At 41.2% G+C, this 25,852-nt stretch overlaps 1 protein-coding gene across 1 annotated transcript in view; it reads right to left on the reverse strand.

Annotated features, from left to right (window-relative positions):
* Positions 1-2,233: 2,233 nt before the first annotated feature.
* NUAK1 (NUAK family kinase 1) overlaps positions 2,234-25,852 on the reverse strand; it is a 57,169-nt gene continuing 33,550 nt past the window's right edge. Inside the window, exons 3-7 of the mRNA XM_077807547.1 lie at positions 15,895-16,046; positions 14,073-14,138; positions 4,977-5,096; positions 4,507-4,639; positions 2,234-3,387 (exon numbers count right to left, since the gene is read on the reverse strand). Of these exons, the coding sequence (XP_077663673.1) occupies positions 2,234-3,387; positions 4,507-4,639; positions 4,977-5,096; positions 14,073-14,138; positions 15,895-16,046 (1,625 nt within the window). The remainder of the gene's footprint in view (positions 3,388-4,506; positions 4,640-4,976; positions 5,097-14,072; positions 14,139-15,894; positions 16,047-25,852) is intronic.

Consider the following 25,852-nt stretch of genomic DNA (forward strand, 5'->3'; position numbering starts at 1 on the left):
CATGTGGTCTCTAGTTCACATTTCCCTAAAATGGAATATGGCAAACCTGTTAACTTTGCACCCTTCAAAATAGTACATGGATTTCTGAAGAGGCAGAAACAACACATTTAAGCCCTTGGGAGGACAGGATGCCTCATTATCACACCGAAACATATCCATAAATAAAAGTATGGACTGAAATCTCCCTTCTTAAGAGAACAAACAGTGAGCATTTAGCCTTGCTTTGTGTGAGCACAGCACCAGGGATGCCTTTTACACCTGGGCTGAATTTTGGCCAAGTGTCTCCTGGAGGAAAAAACCTCTCCATTGAGATAGAGGAGGCAATTCAGGAATTAAAACTCGCCCAGCTTTATGCCTGTTAGCTCCTCCTTAAAATCAGCTGGATTGAGTGAAGTACTGTGACACACAAAATCAGGAGTTTGCAAGCTGGGAAGCAATGAGCAATAAAGCAGTTCTTTGTTCTTTCTTAAATCTATTCACATTGCTATTCTGGATTCTCAGCTAATCCAAATGGAACTTGGTACTATTTCTCTGTGGCTTTTAGGATTTTAGAGCATGCCCAGAGAGAGTGGCCCAAATTCTGCTCCTAGCTGAAGTCTTGGGGTAAAGATGAGAGCAGAATTTGGCCCTTTAACCTCCAGTTGTTTGTGTGTTTGGACTGTTAGAGCTGTAGCCAGTTTGACCTCACAGGCCAAATTCTGCCCCCAGTCACACCAGTGCAGCCCGAATGAAGCCCAGGGCCATATGTTCATGTAAATGAGATCTGAAACTGGCCATACAACTCCAGTTTGCCCAGGCCTGTCAAACGCATAGTGCCTTGCTAACTGAGGCTTACTTACATTCAGGTAATCCAGTAGACCCAAGTGGTACCTTTATGGGAGTTGAAGCCTCAAGTCTGGATATTTAGATATATCCAAGGAAACATACATTTTTCTCCTTTTCAGACTGATACCATTGCTCATGCAGTACCAATTACAAATAGAGATAGATACCTGCATTTTTATAACAAATCCCTTGTCGAGTCTACTGTTCTCATTCCAGCACTCATAGTCAAATTCCTTCTGTTCCACTGCTACCTACTTCAAAACATTCTTATTTGGGGAAAAGGCACATTCTCACTGATTCTCAGTCCTCTCTCCATTTACTACATGCTACAACCTTTTCTTAAGCTAACATTCTAGAAGCAAACTAGTCTCCACTCTCAGATACATGCTAATAAGCAAGGCGGCACCATTTGCTGACAGTGAAAGTGACTGAAATCTGGGTCTTGTGCTTAATTAACCCTTGAGAGAATGTGATAAACACACCCCTTCCTAGGCATTTGTTTGGCTGGCAATCTGGAAAATGTCACAAACCTAGTAAATATGTTGGAGGGTGCGGGGCAGAAATCAACTAGCCATTTGCAATGGTCAACTTTTTCTAGCTCAAGCTATGGTTTCAGTTCTTGTATTTTTTCACTATTAGTACTGATGGTCAGATACGAATCTGTGCCCCTTGCTAGTGAGGAGAATGATATGGTAGATGGAAGATGTGAATTTGTAGCCTCAAATTTTCTAGGCACATCACACTAAGTGTGACTATTTAAAACTACCCTTCCTAAAGCAAATTCAGAGACTTTTAAAGCCAGAAGGGACCATTGTGAACATCTAGTCTGGCCTCCAGTATAACACAGGCCATAGATATTTCACCCCATAATTCTTGCATCAAGTCAAATAACTTCAGGATGAACTAGAGTATATCTTTTAGAAAGACATCCAATATTGAGAAAGATTTAAGTGATGAAGAATCCACCACCTCCCTTGGGAAAGTTGCTCTACTAGTAAACTACACTTACTATTAAAAATACCTGCCTTATTTCCAATCTGAATTTGTCTACATTATGCCTTTGTCTGCCAGATTCTGGTATTATTATTTATTTATTTATACAATCGCAGCACTTAGAAATCCCAATCATGGACCGGGACCCCACTGTGTTAGGCGCTGTATGTTTGCATCACATATGTATGTTTTCTTTGGGCAACTAGGTAATACTTTAATAAAGCAAACTAAAAGAGTTTGCATAATGCTCAAGAGAATTCTTTGGGGTTTTTACACATCTCAAGGTTTTCAGCTGAGTATGCGCATTCAACCCCATTTTGATGATCCTACCACTGTCAGCAAATTGGTAACCAGGCTAACTCCATCATAAAGGTACACATGACAATTCCCTTCCCTTCCCACCCTCTCCACTGTGCTAGTTGAGCTTGTTGCAGATCTCCAGAGCTTTCTTGTAGACCTGAGTCACATCATCCATGTCCGTGAGAAGGGAAAAACTGCTGTCCCCCAGCCGATTTCGATAACGTTTCAAATGCTGTGGGCGTGGGCGGTTCTGGAGTCCTTCAAAATCTTGGATCTGGAGGAAGTTTTCAGCAGAGACACAACTCCGTATCCTTTGCCTGTTTGGCCTGCTCTCTCGCAAATCTAGCAAGTCAAAGGAGTCACTGGACAAAATACTGTCATCACTAATCACACTAGAAGGGCGACTGTAACTTCGAGATAATCTATCCCCAGGCAGGTCCCCTTCTTCCATGGCTTCCACCATCGGTGTTTCAGGACTGACCAAAGCAGAGTCAATGCTGCTGGTGGAATACTTGCTGTTGTGTTTTAAGATGCCCTTACGTCTATAGGAATGGCTATGAGACCCAATTCTTGATGTTTCAGTGATGCCTGGGGATGTATCACTGTTTTCTGTCTCATCCTTATTGTCCAACAATTCAGAAGATTCACTTCGTTCTGGAGAAGAGTAGTAGCCAGACTCTCTCTGCTGAGTCTTCTTTAAGATTCCTTTTTTTGGCATGAGGGAAGATGCTTTAGTGCCGTATTTACTTGCTATCTCTCCCTCCATGGCACTCTTAATGACTACACCAGTCCTACACAGTTCTTGCTCTATCTTAAAAGTGGAGGGTAACGCTGGGTTGACCACTCCTTCAATGAATCCTGCACTGTGAGACCGATGCTCACTGTTGCTCCTTTTCTTCAAGATGCCCTTGGGCCTCTTGGAGGTTGGTTTGGATGCATTCTCAGCCCCTCCTTCCTGGATCGATTGCACAATGTCATTTTCCTTCTTTGATTTTTTCAGGGACCTCTGTCGCTCCAGCGTAACTTCAGAACCTTTGGGTTTAGAAAGGCACTTCATTTTGGTATCAGTCTCTGGCTGTAGACCTGTCGAACGGTGATGCCAATCAATAAACCTAGCCAGCAGCGGGGACTCTGAATCTTTCAAGACATCACAGTCACAAACGCTGCTCTTGTAGCCCCAATTAACCCACCAGTGATTGGCTATGTCTTCGATGGTTGCTCGTCGCTCAGGGTTCACCATCAGCATCCACCTGATCAGACCACGAGCATCTATGGTCAAAGAATGACATTTAAAATAGTCAAAATATAGACATGGAAATATGGGCAAGACAGATGAACAGATGCTTCTCAAAACAGGTGAAGTGAATGTGCTATGTGGGAAGACTTTGACCATCAAGTCAACTTCAGGAAATGAAATTAAGTGCTATTTCATATCTGAAGCCACATGATACATCCAAACAAATGTACCACTGGCTTGTCAAGTAGATGAGTATTTTTCCATATTAGTGAAGAAATCTGGTGTAGACACTGAACTTTACATCAACCAGATGTAAGCATATAAGCCTTAGAGGAAAACAAAAGGGCACTCAGGTATTTCAAATGATGTACATTATTAATTTTGCATCTTTGTTTTTTTTTAAAGAGGGGGAGAGAAAGTAAAATGCAATTATAATATAGTCTGTTATATATTTTTAAAGGTAAATTTCCACAAAGCAAATTAGGTAGGAATAACCAGGAGGGAGAATATGAAAAATGGTGGCAAACAAATGATGCAAAATAAATGACTAGTGAAATTTATTGATAGATTCATAGATTTCATGGCCAGGGACCATTATGATCATGTAGCTTGACTAGAATTCTTCAGTGCCTTTCTATCAGAGTTCTAATCACGGTGGCATCCCCTTGTGTAATAATAATTGTGAACATATTGGTATTGACTTCAGACTTCAGAATGGGTTCTTGGGCCAAGTGGTTGCTTCCCCATGACTATTCCTCTTCTTTCTGCTTTTGATATATATCGCACAATGTAGTAAGACTAGAAGACTGATCTGTATCAGGACCTTGTATCAATTTACAGCTTGTCTGAACAATTTCACTTGCAATAGCTAACAGACTTTCCACTGTCATAGATCTAGTTAAAAGACCCTGTTAAAGCTTCCACAAGGCAATAAAATCTATCTGCTGTAAAACTTTCATTTAAAAAGGGCTTTTGGTAAGGGCTCTATCCAGATGGAAACTGAGGGCAGATGATGTTTTGAGAGGGGATGGGAGATCCTTTTACTTGTCATTCTAAAGTGACACTCCAGAAAATGCTGGTAGAGGCCAAGTCAGCCAGCCGTTCTGAACTCCTGTCATCTCAACGCATTACACCAGCTCTTTTTTTTATACCTGAGGGCTGTGTTGGCTCACGATATTCTCCGCTGCTGATCTGCCTGATCAGATTTTTGTGATCAAAGCCATCAAAGGGCATCGTTCCATAAACCAGAGTGTAAAGCAATACACCAAGGGCCCAGCTGTCAACCTAAAAATACATAGACAAGAAGCGTAAAGGCTAGAAAAGCCGATTCCTGCAGTCTTCCAGACCATTAGCACCACAAAAGCAATGGAACATCCAGCTGTGCTTGGTTACCGGCATGCAGGTATTTAACAACTGACAAAATGTAAGCAAAGCAAATGAAAGTAACGGAAGGCAGCTTGAATACTTCCAACCTAGGAGAGGCCCAACATAGTCTATGTGTGAGATACTGTCAGGACAGAACTAATGTTCATGCTTATTATTACCAAGTACAGATCGTATACGTGCCACCAACATAAGATTAATTTTAATTTCACTTTCCTTCTCCCCTGTGTCCCCTTACCTCTGGGCCTCGATAGGGTCTTCCATTAACAATTTCTGGGGAAGCATACAGTGGGCTCCCACAAAAGGTCTGCAGAAACTTGTCTTTGTGATAGAGGTTGGAAAGACCAAAGTCTGCAATCTGTAAAGACAAAAGGGTTCTGTAGTACTGACATTTACCTTATGAAAAAATAGGGATGGAGTGAGATCTACTGGTTAAATCTTCAGGATTAGGCGCCAGGACTCTTGGTTTCTATTCACAGCTCAGTCTCTGGTTCCCTGGGCAGCCATCAGTAAGTCATTTAATCTTGGATACCTCACATATCTTTGCAAGGATAACTGGAAGAACCTGGACCTTACTGTCCTCTGGTTGCCCTGCACCATGGGTAGTCATTTACCCCAGTGCAAAGTGAGCATAAAGTGGTGGCACTGGTCTAAAAGCCTACACAAGGTGCAGGCAAACTGAGAGTCAGGCCCTTAGAACTCAACAGGAGAAGTGAGGCAGTGGTGTCCTGGGAACCCGGGGATAAGGTTCCAGAAGGAAGTGGCATCTGAAGTCACTTGGAGCCAATTATAGTAGGGAGAGAAAGAGAGTGATGCACTGTCTAACCTTTCCAGGTTCAATAGACTTTCATCAATTATGCCATTATGGATTTGAATGATCAACCAAATCCTGCATTCCTACATTTCCCAGCACAGACAAAATGCCCCTGGAGTTTGTTGGGACATTTATTTATTTCTTCTAGTCCAGCAGCTCTCAACCAGGGCTCTGAGGACCCCTGGGGGGCCACAAGCAGGTTTCAGGGGGTCCACCAAGCAGGGCCAGCGTTAGACTCACTGGAGCCCAGGGCAGAAAGCCGAAGCCCCGCTGTACAAAGCTGCAGCCCGGGGCCCTGAGCTCTGCCACCTGGGGCTGAAGTTGAAGTCTGAGTAACTTAGCTTTGCGGGGCCCGTTGTGGCGTGGGGCCCCAGGCAACTGCCCTGATTGCTACCCCCTAACACCAGCCCTGGCTTTTTTATCTGCAGAAAACCAGTGGTGGCAGCACAGGTGAGCCATGGAGTTTTTATACCATATTGGGGGGGCCTCAGGAAGAAAAGGGTTGAGAACCCCTGGTCTAGTCGCTGCTCTTGTTCTTATCAAACAAAAGTTGAGGATTTGTGACACTGTGGCTTAAAAACTCACATCCCTTACATTTTCATTGTTTCCCCAGAACAAGGCCACGTAGCTCACAATTTTATCTGGTTTTTGACCCAAATGTCTGTGTCACAGAGATCCACTTTTTTATTAACGTACACTATTGACACAAAAATGGACACAAAAATGCTGGCTCACAAAACTTAGAATTGGTGATATGCACAGTAGCTTTCTGTGCAGTTACCCCAGAAGTCCCCTGAGCCACACTGCAGCTGCGAGCACAGTCAAGCTATCCCTTCATGAGACAAATTCTGCTCACCTTATTATCGTGGCTTCACTGGGACTATCATGTGAGTCAGGGGTGTGGCTTCCTTTGAGAACCTGGCGGGGGGAGTAGTTGCCAACCCGTATGAGATTCTGTAGAGGCGGTGGATTACCATCTAGGATTATGTTGCTAGCAATTACATTGCTGGGGTTTTGCTGGGTTTAAATGTCTTGACATTTTTTCTTACTTAGTTGTTATTTAAATTACATTATAAAAATTAACCCAACATAGTAGCAGGGTAGCAGAAGCTGCTTCCTCTTCTCCTTCTGCAAATCTTTGGGAAATGGAGGCACAGAAGCTGAGCCTCCCACAATAGTAGAAAAATAGTATAGCAAAAAATGGGGCAAAGGGTTGGGACCATATAATGCAAAAGCCCGATCAGCCAGCAGGAGATGGTTTAGGGGAGCAGTGGAGTGGAGCTGATAAACACACACAACAATGGCTGCCAGTGCTGCAAGAAGGGTAGAAAGCATGCAGAGAAGACATGAGGCTAGTCTGACAACTTGTATCATGGTTCTTGCCATGATAATAGATGGCTTAAACAATATAATAGAGAAACAATAGATTGGGTTTGCCCGTTTTTGCTTCTTTATGATGTATACAGGAAGCTTCAAAAGTATTTTTCAGACCAAAACCAAAAAAACTAAAAAGGAAGGAGTTTTCTGTTGAGTTTTTTTTCCCCCACCTTATAAATGCAGGCCTTTTCTACCACAAAAAAATAGTGATATTATGACACCATAAAAGACAAAAAAGTAAAAGCAGAGTACTGTAATCAGAAGGCAAAGAGGATTTTTTTTACAGTGTTTAAAACGTTTTGTTGTTGTTTGCTATTGCAAATACCGACATAATGGCAATGTCTAATCAGCATTTAGGAAAAAGGATGTCCTTGTTAAACATTTTTGACACCCCTCACTCTTTTGCCTTTCTCCGAAACACTCCCCACCCCCAAATGTTCTGCAGCAAAACTAGGGAATGCCAGACTAAAAACCAAAAATAAGCAGCAGGGTGGGGGAGAACGTCCAGGTTTTCTTGATATATCATAAAGGAAAAAAATGGGGGGGTCATGTCCATTTTTTGCTTAAATCCTTGGTCACCTTTAAAATCATATCTATCCCATTTCAAGCTCCCACCTCTAATATTTTGCTGGGGTGTGTGTGTGTGTGAGAGAGAGAGAGAGCAAGAGTCCTGCAGATATTTGCAGCTCCTAAGGTAGTGCTGAAGGAGTAGCTGATTTCTGTTCATTAATAGTACTTTATCCCATTCCAATATAACGATCATTTGAATTTACTCAATATCCCAACTAGTGTATTATCCATCTGTTATAGCAAAATCAACCCTTAAATAAGTGTGTTTTGTAAAATCTTCATTGGGTGGCTGGAATACCATTGAATGGGGTGTACTACTGCAATCTGCAGACGTAGTCTCATGGCTCAAATTGCACTTAATTGTCCTAAATTCCACTTTCTTATCATGTCACCCTGACTGGCTTACAGGAAGTTGGTTTTAAGTCTTAAGAAGTGTGTCCTGTCAATCAGAAGAAGAGTGGAACCAATTCAGTGTTAAAACTTTCCTGCTAGTCCCTGAGCTTTGGTTTAGTTCAGGATACAGTTAAGACAGGGGCAGACACTGCACAGTATGCTTCCTTAAGAAAATACATTCCCTTAAGGCCATGGAATGTATAAAATGTGTGTATATGTGCATTGACATATATAGGATACACATACCACTTTTCACACCAAGGAACTCCTAGACTTGGGCATTCATGTTTTCATTTTGGCCATTCAGGAAAAGGGTATTTATATTACAATCCACTCCCATAGTCACAGACTGATATTTATCAGCTTTTCCCGTAAAAGCTGTAGTGCCCCCCAAAACAAGATTAATAGAAGCCAAGATTACTTCATGTTCTTGGCACTTAAATGGAGCTAAAACATTAAGTCAAAAAACCTTCAAAACTGGGAGGTGCTGGCAGCAGGCTTTTCTTCCCTTAGCTTCAGGAGGTGTGTGTTACATGTTTACTGTTAACTACAATAAGCTAGATGTAATTTATTGGTTGATTATAAGTATGGATTGTAAATTCCATGAAGTGTGCATTCATTTAAAGAACTTGGAACAGGTCTTCAGCAGGTATAAATTAGCATGGCTCCAACGACTTCAATGGAGCTATTCTGATTGACATCACATGAGGATCTGGCTCTTTGTATTTCAATGCAGACTAAAATATATTTGGTCCACTGAAGCAGATGAATGACCGAAGAATTTACATGCTAGGGGTGAAATTTTCAAGAATTACATGTATCTACTGTGAACAAACTGCCTGTTCTGCATATATGTAATCCCCATGGGTTACCAACACTTATTCTGACTTGTTTCCATTTTAAAGCCCAATAGAAGGTGCAGTTAGCAGCTTCTTGTCACTACTACACTTACATTTTTCTCTCCTGCTGTCACTCTGTGTCATTTTAAGTTTACCATATCAACAGGAGTTTTGGTCTTTTGGTGCTGCCTTAGCTCTACTGTCTTTCTAGACATTTATTGCACAGGCACATATGGGGGATGATTGTGAAAGAGGGTGACCCCCTCCCTATTGGTACAAAAGGCATTGGTGGGAGAGCTAAGGGGAGCAGCAGAAGGGGTAGCTGATTGGGAAGATCTATGTATACAGTAAAAAGAAAAGGAGTACTTGTGGCACCTTAGAGACTAACCAATTTATTTGAGCATGAGCTTTCGTGAGCTACAGCTCACTTCATCAGATGCATACCGTGGAAACTGCAGCAGACTTTATATATAAACAGAGAATATGAAACAATACCTCCTCCCACCCCACTGTCCTGCTGGGGACTGTTTACCAGCAGGACAGTGGGGTGGGAGGAGGTATTGTTTCATATTCTCTGTGTATATATAAAGTCTGCTGCAGTTTCCACGGTATGCATCTGATGAAGTGAGCTGTAGCTCACGAAAGCTCATGCTCAAATAAATTGGTTAGTCTCTAAGGTGCCACAAGTACTCCTTTTCTTTTTGTGAATACAGACTAACACGGCTGTTACCCTGAAACCTATGTATACAGTGTTATTGCAGCCATGTTGGTCCCAGGATGTTAGAGAGACAAAGTTGGTGAGGATTAATTGTTTATTGGACCAACTTCTGTTGGTGAGAGAGACAAATTTCGAGCTAGACAGAGCTGAAGAAGAGCTCTGTGTAGCTCAGAAGTTTATCTGACTCATCCACAGAAGTTGATCCAATAAAAGATAGATCCTCGCAAGGTGGGTGATGTCATATGACATACAGAGGCTCTCAGGTCCCAACATTCCACACAACGTTCAAATTAATGAGAGCTGGAGGAGCAGCAGTGAGAGGGAGGGAGCTCTGTTATTTGGACCAAGGTCTGAAGCCCAAAGTAGTAATAAAGTCATTTTAAAGTAAATTGTATTGCTAGCAGCTGGGAAGTGAGTCAGAACAGGGAGAGGCTAATATTTGTTGCACGAACTCACGCTTCATTACCACGTGACTTAAAGTGACTACTGCTTTATGTATATCACACGGTATACAATGCAATAAAGATTGTAAAATAATTTCAACATAGCAGACTGTGCTGACTTGGGAAGTCCTGGGTGGGATCAACTCATGGGATTCCACCCCATTTTTCTGCTCCAGGATGCAGATGGTCAATATCCTGGGAGAACCCTTTTTGAGCATGGACCTGTGACTCTGTTCCAGAGGCAGGGAAGTTCAGTGGTCAATTTGCTGGTAACACTTTGGTGAAATCTGACAGGTTTCATCATTATCAGTTTCCTTGCTTAGTTTATATATATATATATATATATATATATTTCCTGACATAACAGACTGTCCATATTTGTTATGATCATTTATTGGTACTGTGGTAGTGTCTAAGGGCCTCATTCATGGATCTGGACTGCCGCTGTGCTAGGCGATGTCAGCACCATTATTGACATGCAGAATAGTAACACTTTGGGTCCAAATAACACTGTGGTTCAGTTCAGAGGTCTTAGCATCATCATACTTCACAGAGTTATGTGATTTCTCCATGAGATTCTGTGGTAAGGCACAATTTACCAAGAAACTGATTATGCAGCCATTTGCTCCGAAAATGCAACATAATACTGACTGCAAAGGACATTAAGTACTAAGCTATAGGACTGCACTGGTCAGTTCTAAGACAAAACTAGTAAGGTTGTTTTTCTTTACTTCCAAAGGATCTGAGCACACAATCCTTCTCATGAGTGACTGAACCAAGACATTATTTATGATTTAATATGTATCAGCTCCCCCCATTTCAGGGAGTGTTCAAGAAATGGTTTTCAGGGAACACCACCACCTCAGAAAGTCCTTTGGTAATCTAACCACATAATTTAGACCAGAGGCCCCTACACACTCTGGTCTGTGGAACAGTGGGGATCTTCCCAACAGTCTGCACTCCAGTGATTTGTCAATCTTCAAACATTGATGCTTCCTGTTTGTTGTACTTCAGTCCACGACTCTTAAGTTTCCAGAGACTTTACTAGCTAATTAAACTCAAAAACCCAATTACCTCTATGCACACTGTTCATCTGCCTCATGACTTAAATTTAATCAGATCAAATTTAAGGATGGCTCCAAAGTTGGCAGCGTATCAAATGGAAAGGATAGAATAAAATAGCTAAGTGACTCCTTGAGCTCAGAGAGTAATTTCTAATAGATAAAATGTTCTTCACTTCCTGTCCTAAAAGCACTGTAGGGTGCTACTGTACATTGTTCTGGTTTCTTATAATGACATTTTATTAGATGTAAGCTGTTAACATAATGGATGAATAGGACGATTGTGTAATCTGCACTATATGTGTCACTAGTTATTTGAAAAGTTTATACTTTGCAACCCCGTGAACAAAGTGGTTCCTTTTTATATACATTTCTTACAACCAATTAGTAAAATTTGTGAAGTGCTTTGGGATCTACTGATGAAATAAAAAATATAAATATTAGTTCATGAGGATGGGCGTCTTAGAAAGACAGAAAACAGTAAGTCTCATCCCATTTTAGTAGACGTGTTTCCACTGAGCATCCAAAACCAGCTGCCCCTTCCTAAAGCCCCAAACTGCACATTTCTCTCTTTCTGCATAAATCATGTATAAATATTTTCAGAATCAGGGCCTGTTAGAGTGACTCAACTGAAAATAAATAATTTACAGCTCCAGATGTGTTTCCTTGCCAACAAACATTGTTTATGAAACAGAAAAAAAAGGGGAAATAAAACCCTGTGTCACTAACATAGAAACCACAATAACAAATTCTAACCCCAAAGTATCAAAGCAAATAGCAACTGTCTGTTTTACATCAAGTACTGGAAGTAGTTTTCAATGTGGTAGGTAAGGTACAAAAAACCCTCCCTCAGAGGAATCCAAATTCAAACACCATTGATAGTGGGATTGTGAAATATAAACCGTTTCCAAATCCCAATCCTTAAACCTCAAGAGCTTCTTTGTTTAAATATAGGCACCATGAGAAAGCAAGACAGCTTATAGCCACCTGTGTGTATAATCATGCCCATGCATATTTGCACATATAGAGATGTGCATTACTTTTAGCAAAGGAATGAGTGAGGAAGAACTGAAAATATGCAAAAGGCACACAGATGGTAGGCTAAACAGAATCTAATCCAACAAAGGGGGTCCTTGAGAAAACAGGCTATGAATACCCCAAGTTGTTCTTTACTGGGAGCTGTAGGAAATTATTAAAAGATTCATCAGCTACTAACATTTCTTCAGGTATTCTATGAACACAAGATTTATGTTAAAGCACCACTGCGGTATTTGACATGTCTGGAGCCCCAGCGTGAAATCCTGGCCACAAGTTTTTCCACTGACACTAGTGGGGCTAGGATTTCACCCCCACCCTGCAAACTCTTGCTCACAAGAGCAGCCCTGACTCATACCCATCAAAGTCAACAGGATGATTCATGTCAGTGAGGACTTGCAGGATCAGGCCCCTATTTACTTTCTGACTAGCATCTATCCAGCTTCCAAAAATAGCATCAACCACTGTAGTATCTGAGGAAAAAAATCTGTGATTTTGAAGTGCTTTGATCACACTGAGTTTGGGTATTATTCACCTCTCACTGGGGTGTAAATCAGGATTAAGTCTCTTGAAATCAGAAGAGTTGAAGTGGTATAAAACAGACATAAAGAGAGAATCAGGCCTTTTGTCTTGATGCAATTTCCTACAGACTTGAGAAAATGACTGTTTTGTATGGGATGAACCCAGCCCACCCCATTTAACAAATTCCCCAAATTCTTCTTCTCTCTCAAAAAATCAGTGATGAGCTGGGAAGATAGTTTGGTACGTAATGCTGAAAGAGAGGCCATCCTGCATGCAGAAGCCTGGACCACATGCAATGTCCTAGAAAGGCTATTTTTTGTTTTCAGTACTATTAAAAGGGGTGGTGGGGCTGCCAGCATTGGGGACACTATTGGTGCATAATGGGACAGACTGACTCGAGCACGACAACCCTGATGTTAACAACAAACGTTCAAGTGTTGCATAGGACGTGCCCTCTGTAAAATACTATTTTTAGAAACTGCATATTTATGTGTCTTTAATCCACCCGTTGATCCAAGGTAGCTTCTGTCATCAGTTTTACACAGATGGTAACTACCATATGTTATTGTCTATTTCCATTTCCATTGTGCATACATTTAAACTGAATAGGGTCTCTTCAGTATGATGCACAAAAGGCAGAGCAGGGAGCACAGTGACAATCAGTAGAGAGACAGGACAGAGAACTGACGAAGACAAAACTTGAGCTGTTGGGATAGTAGGCTGTGTAGATGGCTTCCTGATTGCTTCATTTTGTTAATTAAGCCATAAGGCACAACAGCCAGTGGGCAGTATCTATCATCTGCCTCTCTGTTTGTCCATAGATCTATACACCTAACCAATCTATGCTGCATCAGGAGAGGACGGTGACTGTATGCCTCATGCATGTGAACTGACACCAAGCTGAAGGTGAAACAGGTTCACCATCTGGGAACTTCGCTAATCTCTCAGAACTGCATTACTTATCTTGTCTTATGGCTATTATTAAAAAGAAGAAGAAAGGAAAGAAGGTCATTCCCATGCTTTCACTGGGGATTATTGACATGGATATGACATCACTGGTCGCCAGTCAAAAAGCTACATTTGTGTCTGGAGTTCTAAGACCATTTCCTAATGAAGCACATGTGCTTTACTAGGTTTATTTTGAAACTCTTATTTGCTTATTTTCCAGACGTGATCAAAAGGACATTCGGAGTGTTCTGTAGGAGGTACTTGAACCCTCTAGGCTAAGAAAGTTTTTTCGAGCCTTAGCAGCAGCCAGCAATAATACCATTTGTAATGTAAACTGTACTGCTTTAAACACTCTGCCGTCTTCCACTGGCAAATTAATATTGCTTTGGGAACTGAGCCCCTTGAGTGGCAAGAAGGGTTTCTCCGCAAAATTATCCAAAACTCCATTTAGCACTTCAGGCTAACCATACACAGTACTCTCTCTCCTCAACCTCCCATCTGCTCAGTTACTTGCCAGTTGCTGTTGCTATAATACTGGACTCTATCACACCTTGGATAAAAATTGCTATGGAACTTGCAAATCCATTCAGAGAAGAGGACAGAAAGAACCTTACCTTAATGTTAAAATTGTCATCAAGAAGGATGTTTTCCAGTTTTAAATCCCTATGGACAACACCGTTCTGAAATGAAGAACAAAAAAAAAAAAAAAAAGGGTTGGGGGGAGAGAATATTGGACAGGTTAAAGAACTGAATCATCAGGGTGGTCTTTGTATCTACAATTCAGGGCTGAGTTTGCTGTCATAACACTCACGGCCCAGTGACTAGTGACAGGAGATGTATTAGTCACTTGCTGTGTGGTTAAGAGAAGAATGACTGGAATCTGTCCTCCCACAAAGCCTGTAAAACAGCAGGGGGATTCTTTTCGGAACTTAATTCCAACTCCTATCCTACCCCCACTGTGTGAAAGAAATATATTCTTCCCAGGCACCAGAAAAAAGAATCTGTCAATGACATTAGTCCTTAGAAAAGCTCTAATTCCTCCAGTGTGCAGCCATTTGGGCAAGGGGAGTTATAACCCTCTGAATGCATCCGATGAAGTGAGCTGTAGCTCACGAAAGCTTACGCTCAAATACATTTGTTAGTCTTTAAGGTGCCACAAGTCTTTAAGGTGCCTCCTTTTCTTTTTGCGAATCCTCAAAGACTGCTACTGCCTGCAAATGTTAGGGATGGAAATTAACAAAAAGGATTTAAGTCACAGCATCTTATTCCTAAAGTTCTAAAAACTAACCATGCACAAAAGGCTTCAATGTATTTTCTGTGCTGTATAATGTGGATTTTGCAAACCTCCCTTACTTAGCAGAATTCAAAGGGAGATTAAAATGTTTTAAAATTCTAACAAAAAGGCTACACTAACTGCTTGTTGGCTTTAGTATGGTGCATATTTTGGCTCTACACCTCCAAGGCCCACAGGAGGAAGGATGGTCCCATGGTTGGGGCACTGGCCTAGGAGACCCAAGTTCAATTCCTTGTTCTGCTACGCATCTCCTGTGTGACCTTGGGCAAGTCACTTAACCTCTCTGTGCCTCAGTTCCCCATCTGTAAAAATGGGGGTGATAATGCTTCCCTGCCTCAGTAGGTTCCGGAGAGGAGATGGGCACTGCTGAGATAAAAGCAACACCCGCTGAAATGTCATGAACATAACATCCTTATGACTGTATCAGTCACAGGGTATGTGGACAACCAGGGCCTGTAAGGGAAGATGAAGGGCCCATGAAGTTAATCAGCCTGATGCTTGTTTTCATGGCTTAAATTGTCCTTCAGAGGCATGCCATGAAGGATAAAGGCAAGAACAAAGGGAATCCTTCTGATGCTCCTGTTATATCTGGAGCAGTTACTTTTGGGTAACTTAAATGACTCCATGACAGGTATTCTCACTTTCTTCCCCTCTCAAAAGAGTTTCCTTGTTCTGAAGTTGCACATTTACACCTCTGCTCTGCGTTTGTTTGTTTTTTTAATTGTATATATTGTACCTTATTCTTCTGTCAAAAATTGTTCTGAATTCAATTTACAGGAAAACTATCCATCCTTTTCTATGAGCTGTGTCACTAAGTGGTCTTTCTTCTACAGAAAGCTAGTGGAGTATTCTGTTACCTAAGGAGAAAATCTTCAAAAGCGCCAATGGGAGTTAGGCTTGGTGTAAGGGAGTTAGCTGGTGGAAATGGACCTAGGTGCGGATATGGCCTTTAGTCTCTAAACATGTGTGGTGAACTAGTGAAATATTTACACTTGTGATATCTTTTGCTGTACACATAAAATACCTGCTGCTGGACTCTCCCACTTCAGCAGCTGAACATTTTTACCTCACTGGTCCTTTTAAGCATGAGAGTCACTGTTAAAGCCTCAAATAGTTACGTTAACACCAAATGCTGTGCTCACCTTGTGACAGTAATGTACAGCAGAGACAATCTGCCGGAAGAAGTGTCTTGTCTCCCTCTCACTCAGCCTCCGCCTCTCGCTGATGTAATCATACAACTCCCCTTTGCTTGCATACTCCATGATTATCACAATCTTATCTTTATTTTCAAACACTGCAGAGGCAATAAAAAAGACAATAAACTGTTCATTTGATAGATTTAAAATTGACACTTAAAAGGGGGAAGAGAATACAAATGATCTGGGGTATCTGATGCACCGTCACTGGAGCATGGAGAGGTTTCCAATATACTGCCACCAACATGCTTGGCAAAGGTATGGACTAGTCAAGTGCATTGGTTCTCAACTTGGAGGTCACAATCCTGAGGGGATCATGAACAGGTCAAGGGAAGGAGGGTTGTAACTACCCTCACTGTCTCTACAGCTAGATGGGAGGAGGATCCTGACACTGTAATATGGGGTATGAACAAGACCACTAGGCTCTATCAGTCTGAGCAAAGTATTAGAGCCAGCAACTCCTGACTTCTAATCCCAGGTTTGACAATGACATTCTGTATCCATGTGAAACACACTTAACCCATTTGCAAGATTGGTATTGCACATCTTTTGAAGAACCCAAATTATGTGGCATGCTAGAGAAACAAGGCAGAACTGAAATGCAAGTGATGAGCCCACAGAACTACCTTCATGCCCGGACATCTTCCGTGAGCCAACACTGCACCAGATTCAACCCTTGCCTAAATTATCTTTTCAAATGCTTACCCAAACAAATCATGTAACTCCAGGAGCTGCCTAGGGAGAGAGGCTGGTTCACAGGGCTAGGAGTCAGGAATTCCTGGCATTAGAGTCCCAGCTCTGACCATAAGTCTCACTGTGGCCCTGAGCATTTGCTTAGGGACAAATAATTCTCAACTCACTGGCACTGATGTAAATCCCAGAATAACTCCACTAAAGACAGAAACAATACCCACCTCAGAGGGGTGTCATAAAGATTAGTTACTGCTTGTAGAGATACAGTGTAAATCACTCATCATTACTATGATTATTCAAAAATACAGATCACTTAAGACACATATATTAAGTATTAGTTAAACAACAAGAAAGATTAGGTCTGAGCTGTTTGCTGCAGGCATAATTAAAGGACCTGTGATAAAGGCAAAGGCACTTAATGTTCTACACTTGTTCATCTTATAAATCATTACTGCTACTAGGTATCATTTTGTTCAGTTAAAGCAAGCTTTTTCCCTACTATTACTATTGTGTACTAACAGTGCCATTGAATAGCACATAAAGATAAAAGGGCCTGATTCTGTTTCCCTGCACCATGTGTCATCAATTACAGCAATGCAAAATGAGTGAGTGTAAAGCCATTCCAGTTTGGCAGTGAAGAATCAGGCCCAAAGAGTTCTAGGAGTCATATCTTTAACCAAAAAGAGTTCTGCAAACAGGTTTCTATTTATTTCCAGTAGTAATACAGTCCAGACCCCTCAGTCACACTATCAATCTGTTGCTTTCCTGGTCTGAAAGAAGTCTTTTGTAACCATGACTCATAATATGCTTAGAGACTATTGGATATGTGATTTTATAAATCAAACAATACATAAATAACCAGTTAGGTCTTAAATGTGTCAAATTCATGAAAAATTATTTTACTGCCTCTATTTACCATAAATATTTCATATGTTTGATGTTTTTCATTAGAATTGAAAACAGCCACGCTAGCACACATTTAAAGGCCACTTCAAAGGGGTTTTGAAGTTATACTGTTAACTTTTATTAGATACATTACAGTAGTGAGCCAGGGCCGCATTGCACTAGGTGCTGTACAAACACAGACAGACAAAGACCTGGCTCTTGTCCTAAAGAGCTCACAGTCACAAAGAAACATGCCCTCCTCCACTTGTTTAAATTGGTGAAATCAATGGACCAATGCCAGTTTCCATCAGCTGAAGCTCTGGCCTTAAGGGTTTATGTATAATGTAGAAATATTTTTGTTTAACAATTGTATTACATATTTAGCATACAGGGGGAGTCTGGGATGTCTGCAGGAGGGGTTCATTTCCTTACTGTTGCCTGTCCTTCTCCCAGGAAGAGGCTATGCCTGTGACTGACTTTACTATCACAATTCTAGGTTTTGTTAATTATTACTTAATTGCATGTGTGCACTATTCTGAACTTCAGTGGGAGGGCTGGCTGCTCAGCACCTACAGCTCTCACACATACAGCATGCGTATGTGTGTGTGTGGGGGGGAGGTTGGCTATCAAATATTTGTGACTGCCTTGAAACTCAACATTCTGTAAAGGCAAATGCATGGCCACTGATAAGAACTCCAGAAAGCTTATCTTCATGGACATAAAAGTTTACAAAGGACTAGATTGTGCCTTTAGTGATCAGCTCTGTACTGGGTGTGAGTTAGGAGCTGCCACACAGCCCTGGAAGGGATTCTGGCTGACTCAGCTAGGACATCTCCTGGGGCCTTGGGGAAGGTGAAAATAGGAGCTCTGCCACCCTTTGAAAGCTCTGCCATCCTGTGTGCACTTCTCTCTAGGCCCATCCAGCTCCTTTGGCTGGTACGGAACAGGCACATGGCTACGGTTCTGCTTTCACCCATTCTTCCCTGCCTCCTCTGTGTGAATGCCACCGGCACTAGCCTCAAGCAATGCCTGTGCTCACCATCCTGCAAGTCGGGTTTGTGCCACCTTTGTCTCTTGTGCACCTGTGCAGGGCCAACTGCAGTCTGGCCCACAGTGTATACTATCACACCTGTATGTTCACTGTAGTATGTGACATGACTGCTCCTTCAGAGCTCAATCCTGTAAGGTCCTGTGCTGTGTGCCATCGACTGCCACTGACTCCACTGAGAGTTCATGAAAACTAAACATTTAAACTAACAAAACAGGCCGTGACTAGTTTCAAATTGCCACACTGCTTTGGCTGATACATAAAATTTCCTCTGACTCTGACAATCTACTGTACACGCAGGAAACACTGTATCTGGCCTAGATAACCACAGTTCACTTTAGAAGGTATTGAATTTCCTTTTATATCATACTATGGGGCAAGACCACGCTGGCAGTGAAACTTCCTCCAAAGTAACGAGGTTACAGGGGGTCTTCCAAACCAATGCTATTCTGGACCCGTACAACTCAAATGTTGTCTTCCAACATGGCCATTAGTATTTTAAGGAAGAGACTTCAGCTTTTGCAGCTCAGTGTGAAGCTGCAGCTCCCAACACACAGATAGTTTTTATTCTTGGGCTTTGTCTCTTGTCCCCTCACACCTTGTCATTAAATTCTACAAGCCAAAACCTCTCTGCAGTTCTTTCTAAATCCCCCTAGACTTCAGCCAAATGGCTCTGATAAAAGGGAAAGGGAACTGCCAGATAAAATTGGCCACTGACTTGTCTGCTGGCCTTACAGTACCCTGAAGCATAGACTCCTGCCAGTGATTACATCCTACATGCATCCTCATTAACAATAACCTTCGGAAACTAGAAGAGCTGTCTCTGGATGGATTATACTACAATATCCTCTCCAAGAATGACAGACTGATAGTCTCTGGAAAGGACCCAACATAATATGTGTTCTATACAAAAGCATTCTGACGTGTTATTGATACAGCATTAATGAGTGCACCCATATCTCTAAGCACAGAGACAGTTGCTAACTAATCACTATTCAGCCCAGGAAGGGAGAAAAGAATCATCCTTTACGCTTAGATAATACACTAAAAATACATGAATTCAACATTTTGAATCAGAAGTCAGTTCACAAACGGCTATTGAACAATGTACCAGGCTTTACTGTGTACTACATGTACAATTAGACTGGCCAAATTCACCACTGATATAAGTGGGCCAAGATCCACTGATCTCCATGGAGTTTCACTCAAAACAAGAGTGAATTCTGCCCATGAATGTGCAAGCATACAATGAGGCTTGATTAATCCCAATGGGTTTGCAACTTTTTTCTGACTAATAATATTGAATCGAACAGATTGTTGTGCATACATGCTGCTTGAGGGCTAGCAGCTCTGAGTAGGGGGTGGTTTGTAGCTGTACTGCCTCCAGGAAGCATTGTGGGCACCCCTTTGTGAGCAGCCAGCTAGCATGTGTCTGAGGGGCATGCACTCCAAGGGAATTAGCAGGCAGAACACTGAGCCCAGGAGAATGTTAACCATGGCACAGGGGCATAAGTGGAAAGACTCCTTTTGCCTTGGGACACCCTCCACTGTGACTCAGGATGTCACAAATGCGGTTTGATGCCACTAAACATGGTAACTTCCTGGTGTCTCATGGCTGATCTTTTGATACATGGATTTATTGAAGTTGTGCCTTAGCAACTTGACCATTTAAGTTTTGTCAAATTTTCCTTTACATTCAGGTTTCAGATATTTCTAATTCCATGACCAAATTTCCCTCTCAACTAAAATTTGACATCCAGTTTGAGTCTTGGTCCAAGAATATTTCCCTGTAATTACACAGAAGCACATATAGACGGTCTTTGGTTTGAGAAAGGCACATTATTATTTATATAACATTTTAAATGCTTTTTATTCTTCTCTAGCAAGCAGAGCTTATATTTTAAAAGCTAAATTTGGGAAATACTAAATCTCTACTATGAATTTCTGCCTTGGGAGGAAAAACATATTGGATTCAATCTATATATGAGCATTTCAATACCTAGCATCCTGGATTCACTGCACTGTCTTCTGAAGGATGTGTTGATGCATATCATTTATCTCCATGAAGGAGACTTTTCATAGGGACATAACCCTTTGACTTACATTGACACTGTAGAAGCTCTCTCAACAAAACCAAAACGGAATAAGCACAGAATAGGCAGCAGTACCTCTCTGCACCGTGGCATCAGTACATCAAGGACTCTCCACTGCAACACAGAGGAAACCTTTCAAGCACAGATTCCTTGGCATACAGACCTTTCCATCCCACCTGGGACATCCCTGCATGCATCCTTGCCCCCCCCCCCCCATGCATCCTTGGCCTCCACATCTTTACTCACACCTTGGCCCTCACATCCTTATTCTCCCCCTGCATTCAGATTTCAATGCTCTAATTTCTACATAAAAAATTATTACCAGTTTAGAACAATCACCAACACATATCACCCATTTGCATAAGTTCTCCTGAACGTTACAGAGAAGCATAGCACCTTCTTGGCCCCATGCTCCATTTGCAGTCTGCCACTGTACTTTATTGCTTACATACACCAATACACAGTCCTATACAGTGTAATGAAAGCCACACCTACCCTACATTAATCACCAAAACACCTGAGCACATACCCAATAAACAGGAGTGTACAATGGTAGCTCTGGATGAGGGTGGAGATGGTGGGAGAAAGGACATAGCTAGATTGAGAAGGGGAAGTAATCAGTGGAACGGAAATGCATGGCTTTGTTACTTATTTCCTTACTTTCTAGGGTTCACATGAGTGCGATATGCAATCTGAACTCAGAGATAAAGAGTCCAACATTAAACATTCTCTGAAAGTAGTGTTTGTATGGGAATATCTATCTAGATATTTACATGTATCTTCATACATGATACAACATTGGGTGTGTGGGTGTGTGCACGCACATGCACCAAATGTAGTTTTAGAAATATATGCCCCAAGAAAATAATGTGATTGTGAGTTGGGGGAAGGGAGGAGGGCATTAACTAAATGCAGGATTTATTTACTGCAAATAATAATGAGGTAATAAATATGCTACCCTGTTAACACCTGGGCTGTGACTTGCAAGCTGATGGACTGATTGCCTCTGCATAGCTCCTGTGAATGTTTGGTGCACAATGTGTTTTCACTGTGTTTGATTTATTATCTGCCATCCTCTGCCATTCTGAAGCTCACTCCACTTCTGAAGTGCTTCTGCACTTGTGCTGCAGCTGGCAATTTCAGGGAAGCGGGTTTAGCTAGGACAGATTGCTCCAGGAATGCTCCATGGATTGCTATTGAGGAGGAGGCCCGTTCATGAAAGGCTGCCCTGGACTGCTCCTCAACTGCTGATGAGGGTCACGGAGCATGAAAGGTTATTTATTCATAACAGCAGTGGGACAGCTACGCATAAGTTCTTTGAAGGAAACAATGCAAGCAGTGCAAGTTAATCAAGAGCAAAAAACGGAGAATTGTCAATATCAACAGGTGGACTGGGGAGATAAGTTGTCAATAAGAAACCAAGAGACATGATTTGTGTAGAGAGAAGCGAGGGGCCCCGTTGTTATAGGACAGAAGGAAGAAATACTTGTTAGAACCTGTTTGTCATTTTTATTTTTGAGTCACTGACTTTGCATTTATTTAGTTCCAACACCTTGTAGGCTGGGTGATGTTGGGGGGGAGGGATAGTTCAGTGGTTTGAGCATTGGCCTGCTAAACCCAGGGTTGTGAGTTCAATCCTTGAGGGGGCCATTTAGGGAACTGGGGCAAAAATTGGGGATTGGTCCTGCTTTGAGCAGGGGGTTGGACTAGATGACCTCCTGAGGTCCCTTCCAACCCTGATATTCTATGTTGGGAGAGATGTAGCAAGGCCTCAGGAAATGGTGGAGAGAGCGCCACAGTAGGTAGGGGAAAGGGCCACAGTAACGTATCGGTAGGTGGAGGGAGCACTGCAGTAACATATAAGGAGGGCGGGGGGGAAGTTCTACAGTAATGTATCAGGAGGGGGCAGGAGCACTGGAGTAACACGCCAGGAGGGACAAGCTATGTATCGGGAGGTGGAGGGAGCGCTGCAGTAATGTATCAGGAGGTGAGAAGAATTATTTTTCACTGAGCTATACATTTGTTTCAGTCTTCCCACTCCAAAGAGCCTTTCCTAAAAGTAAGAGCGGAATTGTGCACAACGAGCAAAAAGTGCTTAAGTTCAAATATTCAAATATGTGTTGCAGCTTCTCGTTCTCTCTTCTTTAATTTTCCTGTTAATTCTAAGGGAAAGGTTTGTTTGCTAAAAAGAAAGCTCCATGTTTCTGGGCAGATAATTGAAACCAAATCCCTTGGCTTGGGAGCTCACTGAAGAATACAAACGTAAAACTGGACATATACTTAACTTCTCAATACCAAAGATATATTTGAGCTGAAATACATTTTGTAACAACAACAATCGTTCTCCATCACACTCTGTACTACTATAGCAATAATTCCTGGACGTAATCTCTCTACTTAGGGCTTGAAATGATGACCTCAGCTTCTATTCAGAGCTTTACAACTCCCAGATAGGACTGGCAGTGCAGAGACCTCTCTCTGCTCAGAGCACTGGGAGTCTATTACACCCAAAGTGATCAATATTCCCCTCTAGGAACACAAGAGTTACATTTCTACAGAAACCCTATGGGCCAAATTCTATTGGATGAACACAATTCACTATTCATTTAAAGAAATGGGAGTTACACAAAATTCTACCTGAGTGTAGAATTTAGCCCTAGATATGTGAAACATAAGAATATGCCTTTGCAAAGACTGGTCAAAAGGACTCAGTGACGTTGTGGACATTTTTTTATTAGGATAGTTTTCCTTGGACTTGTTTGACTAATTTAAAAAAAAACCTTGATCCCTTTGTTCCTGTGTTTACCGAATGCTAATTCAGGCTCAGCAGGAGTTTGTTTGTTTGTTTGTTTTAAATGGACTACCTCCTCATGGGCTGATTCCTTTTGTTTTATATGTAACCTTGGGGTAAGATTTTTAGTTTGTTGGTTTAAGAGGGGCAGCCAATCTCCCTTCCACTGGAACCATTTGAATTCTCCTCATGCCTTTGCTCTCTATCAGAGCAATCTCCTAAATTAGTTCCAGTATGTTGACATTCCTTCCATCTGGTGTCTTTCCATTCCACGGTATTTTTATTACTCTCCTAACAGCCGCAGACAGAAGTACCTTTCCTCTGCTACAAAGTGCTCTTTTATTAAAGGTCAGCCAAATCAAAAGAACAAGCAAGTTTATCTTTAATTTTAGGCACATGGGCTGAAATAACCTTTCATTCAATAAAATCATTTAAAGTCCAATTGGTACACTCATGTTATAAAGGACAAATTATTCCTCAGAAAGACACCTGAATAATGGGAAATAACTTCTAAGAATTATAGCCTAACATATCTCATCAGTTCATGACTATTTGGAAAAACAATGTGTAGCTCTTTGTTCTAAAGCCCCAAATCAGTATCTTCAAGATTCAGAGTAGCAGCCGTGTTAGTCTGTATTCGCAAAAAGAAAAGGAGTACTTGTGGCACCTTAGAGATTAACAAATTTATTTGAGCGTAAGCTTTCGTGAGCTGTAGCTCACGAAAGCTTATGCTCAAATTTGTTAGTCTCTAAGGTGTTAGAAGTACTCCTTTTCTTTTTATCTTCAAGATGTTATTTATTAGTTTATTGCTATATAATTTTTAAAAATAAAGAACATGGTGGGCTTGGGTAGCCTTCCTCTTTCAGGGTCCAATTCAGCGAAGTATTTATGCACATGTTTAACTTTAAACATAAGCTTAATTACCATTGAAGTCAATGGGATTTAAAGCATATGCTTTAAAGTTAAGCATGTTCTAAACTGCTTTTCTAAATCACAGCTGTATACAGTGGAAATGCAATGCATTTCTTCTTAAATTAAAGGAATGTAGTTAAGATCCTGTGATAATCGTTTTAAATCAGTCTGTGGGTTAAAAATTAATCCCCACTGAGTGGATTAAATCAAAATGAGAAACATACGCCTTGCTGATATCAATTGTATGTATACATGGATGAAGAAACATAGAATTTGATGTTTCACCATTTAAAAAGAAGCGGAGAAAAATGTGAGAATCACTAAATCAGCCATAACGTTTAAGCTCTCTGTTACACTATTTTATCCCAATTTTGCCTGAGTGAAGAAGAGACTTGCTAATTACATTTTTAAATTATGATCGCTTTGTAACCTCAGACAAGCAAGCATATGCCATGAGGTGGCAGTTAGAAATTTGTTTTTATTTTTTAAACATAATGTAGCCTGAGACCATGTTAGAATGTGATTTGAAATTGCCAGTGTTCTCAGGAACCTGAGGGTTCATCTCACAAGTGGTGGTGTTTAGGTGTTAAACCATACTCAATGCAAGGAAATTCATGTGGGTGGAGTATGATAACCTAGGAGTTAAGTTTGTTTATACTTGTTTCATTACTAATCACTAGACTATAGAAAAATCACTTTATATTCTTGGATGTTATCAAAAGAAAACAATGGAAATAATATACTTGAAGGTCAAAAAGCTATATAAATAGAGGAAGCCAATTAGCAATGTGGTTAAATGGTGTCACCGTTGAAATACTTTCCTTGGTTAAATTTTAAAAATCTCAGCTTTCTAGCTTTTATCATTCATGTTAAGCGCCCAGTCCCACGTGTGCTTCACGCTACAGGACACCTATTGACTTCACTGAATTCTCCACACAGAGGCTCACATGATCTTGCACTCAGTTCCATTTTGATTCTGTCTGTAAAAATGCAAGGTGGAATTGACTGGCAATGACTGAAAACTAACCGATCATGTCCTGTTACTGTTGCAGAGGCATGATATGAAATGTTAGATTTAACATGTATTTGTAAATAAGACAACTATTATAACTAGGCAACATACACCATCTTTGTAAATATATGTTAGATTTAAAAGGTTTTACATTGAAGTTAAAAGGTTTAAAAGAACTAAACTTATTTCGTGATTAGCAAAGGTAGGAAACCTAATTCAAGTCAGTTTCCATTTGTAACTTACACTTTGTGGAGATGTGGGAAGAATCTTTTTATTCATCAATAAAATGCAATTGCAAAGAACTAAGGAAGTGTGTTTTTTAAGGGAAATGCAATTTTAGTACTCTGATGTTTTAAAGGAGCTTGACTCTTCAAGGTGCTGAGTGCCTTGGCCCCAACCCAGCAAAGCACTTAATACATGCTTTACTTTACGTACAGGAGTAACCAATGCTATTGACTTCAATGGGCTTT

This window comes from Eretmochelys imbricata, chromosome 1 (genome assembly GCF_965152235.1).
Source record: "Eretmochelys imbricata isolate rEreImb1 chromosome 1, rEreImb1.hap1, whole genome shotgun sequence".
NCBI classification, from domain to species: Eukaryota; Metazoa; Chordata; order Testudines; family Cheloniidae; genus Eretmochelys; species Eretmochelys imbricata.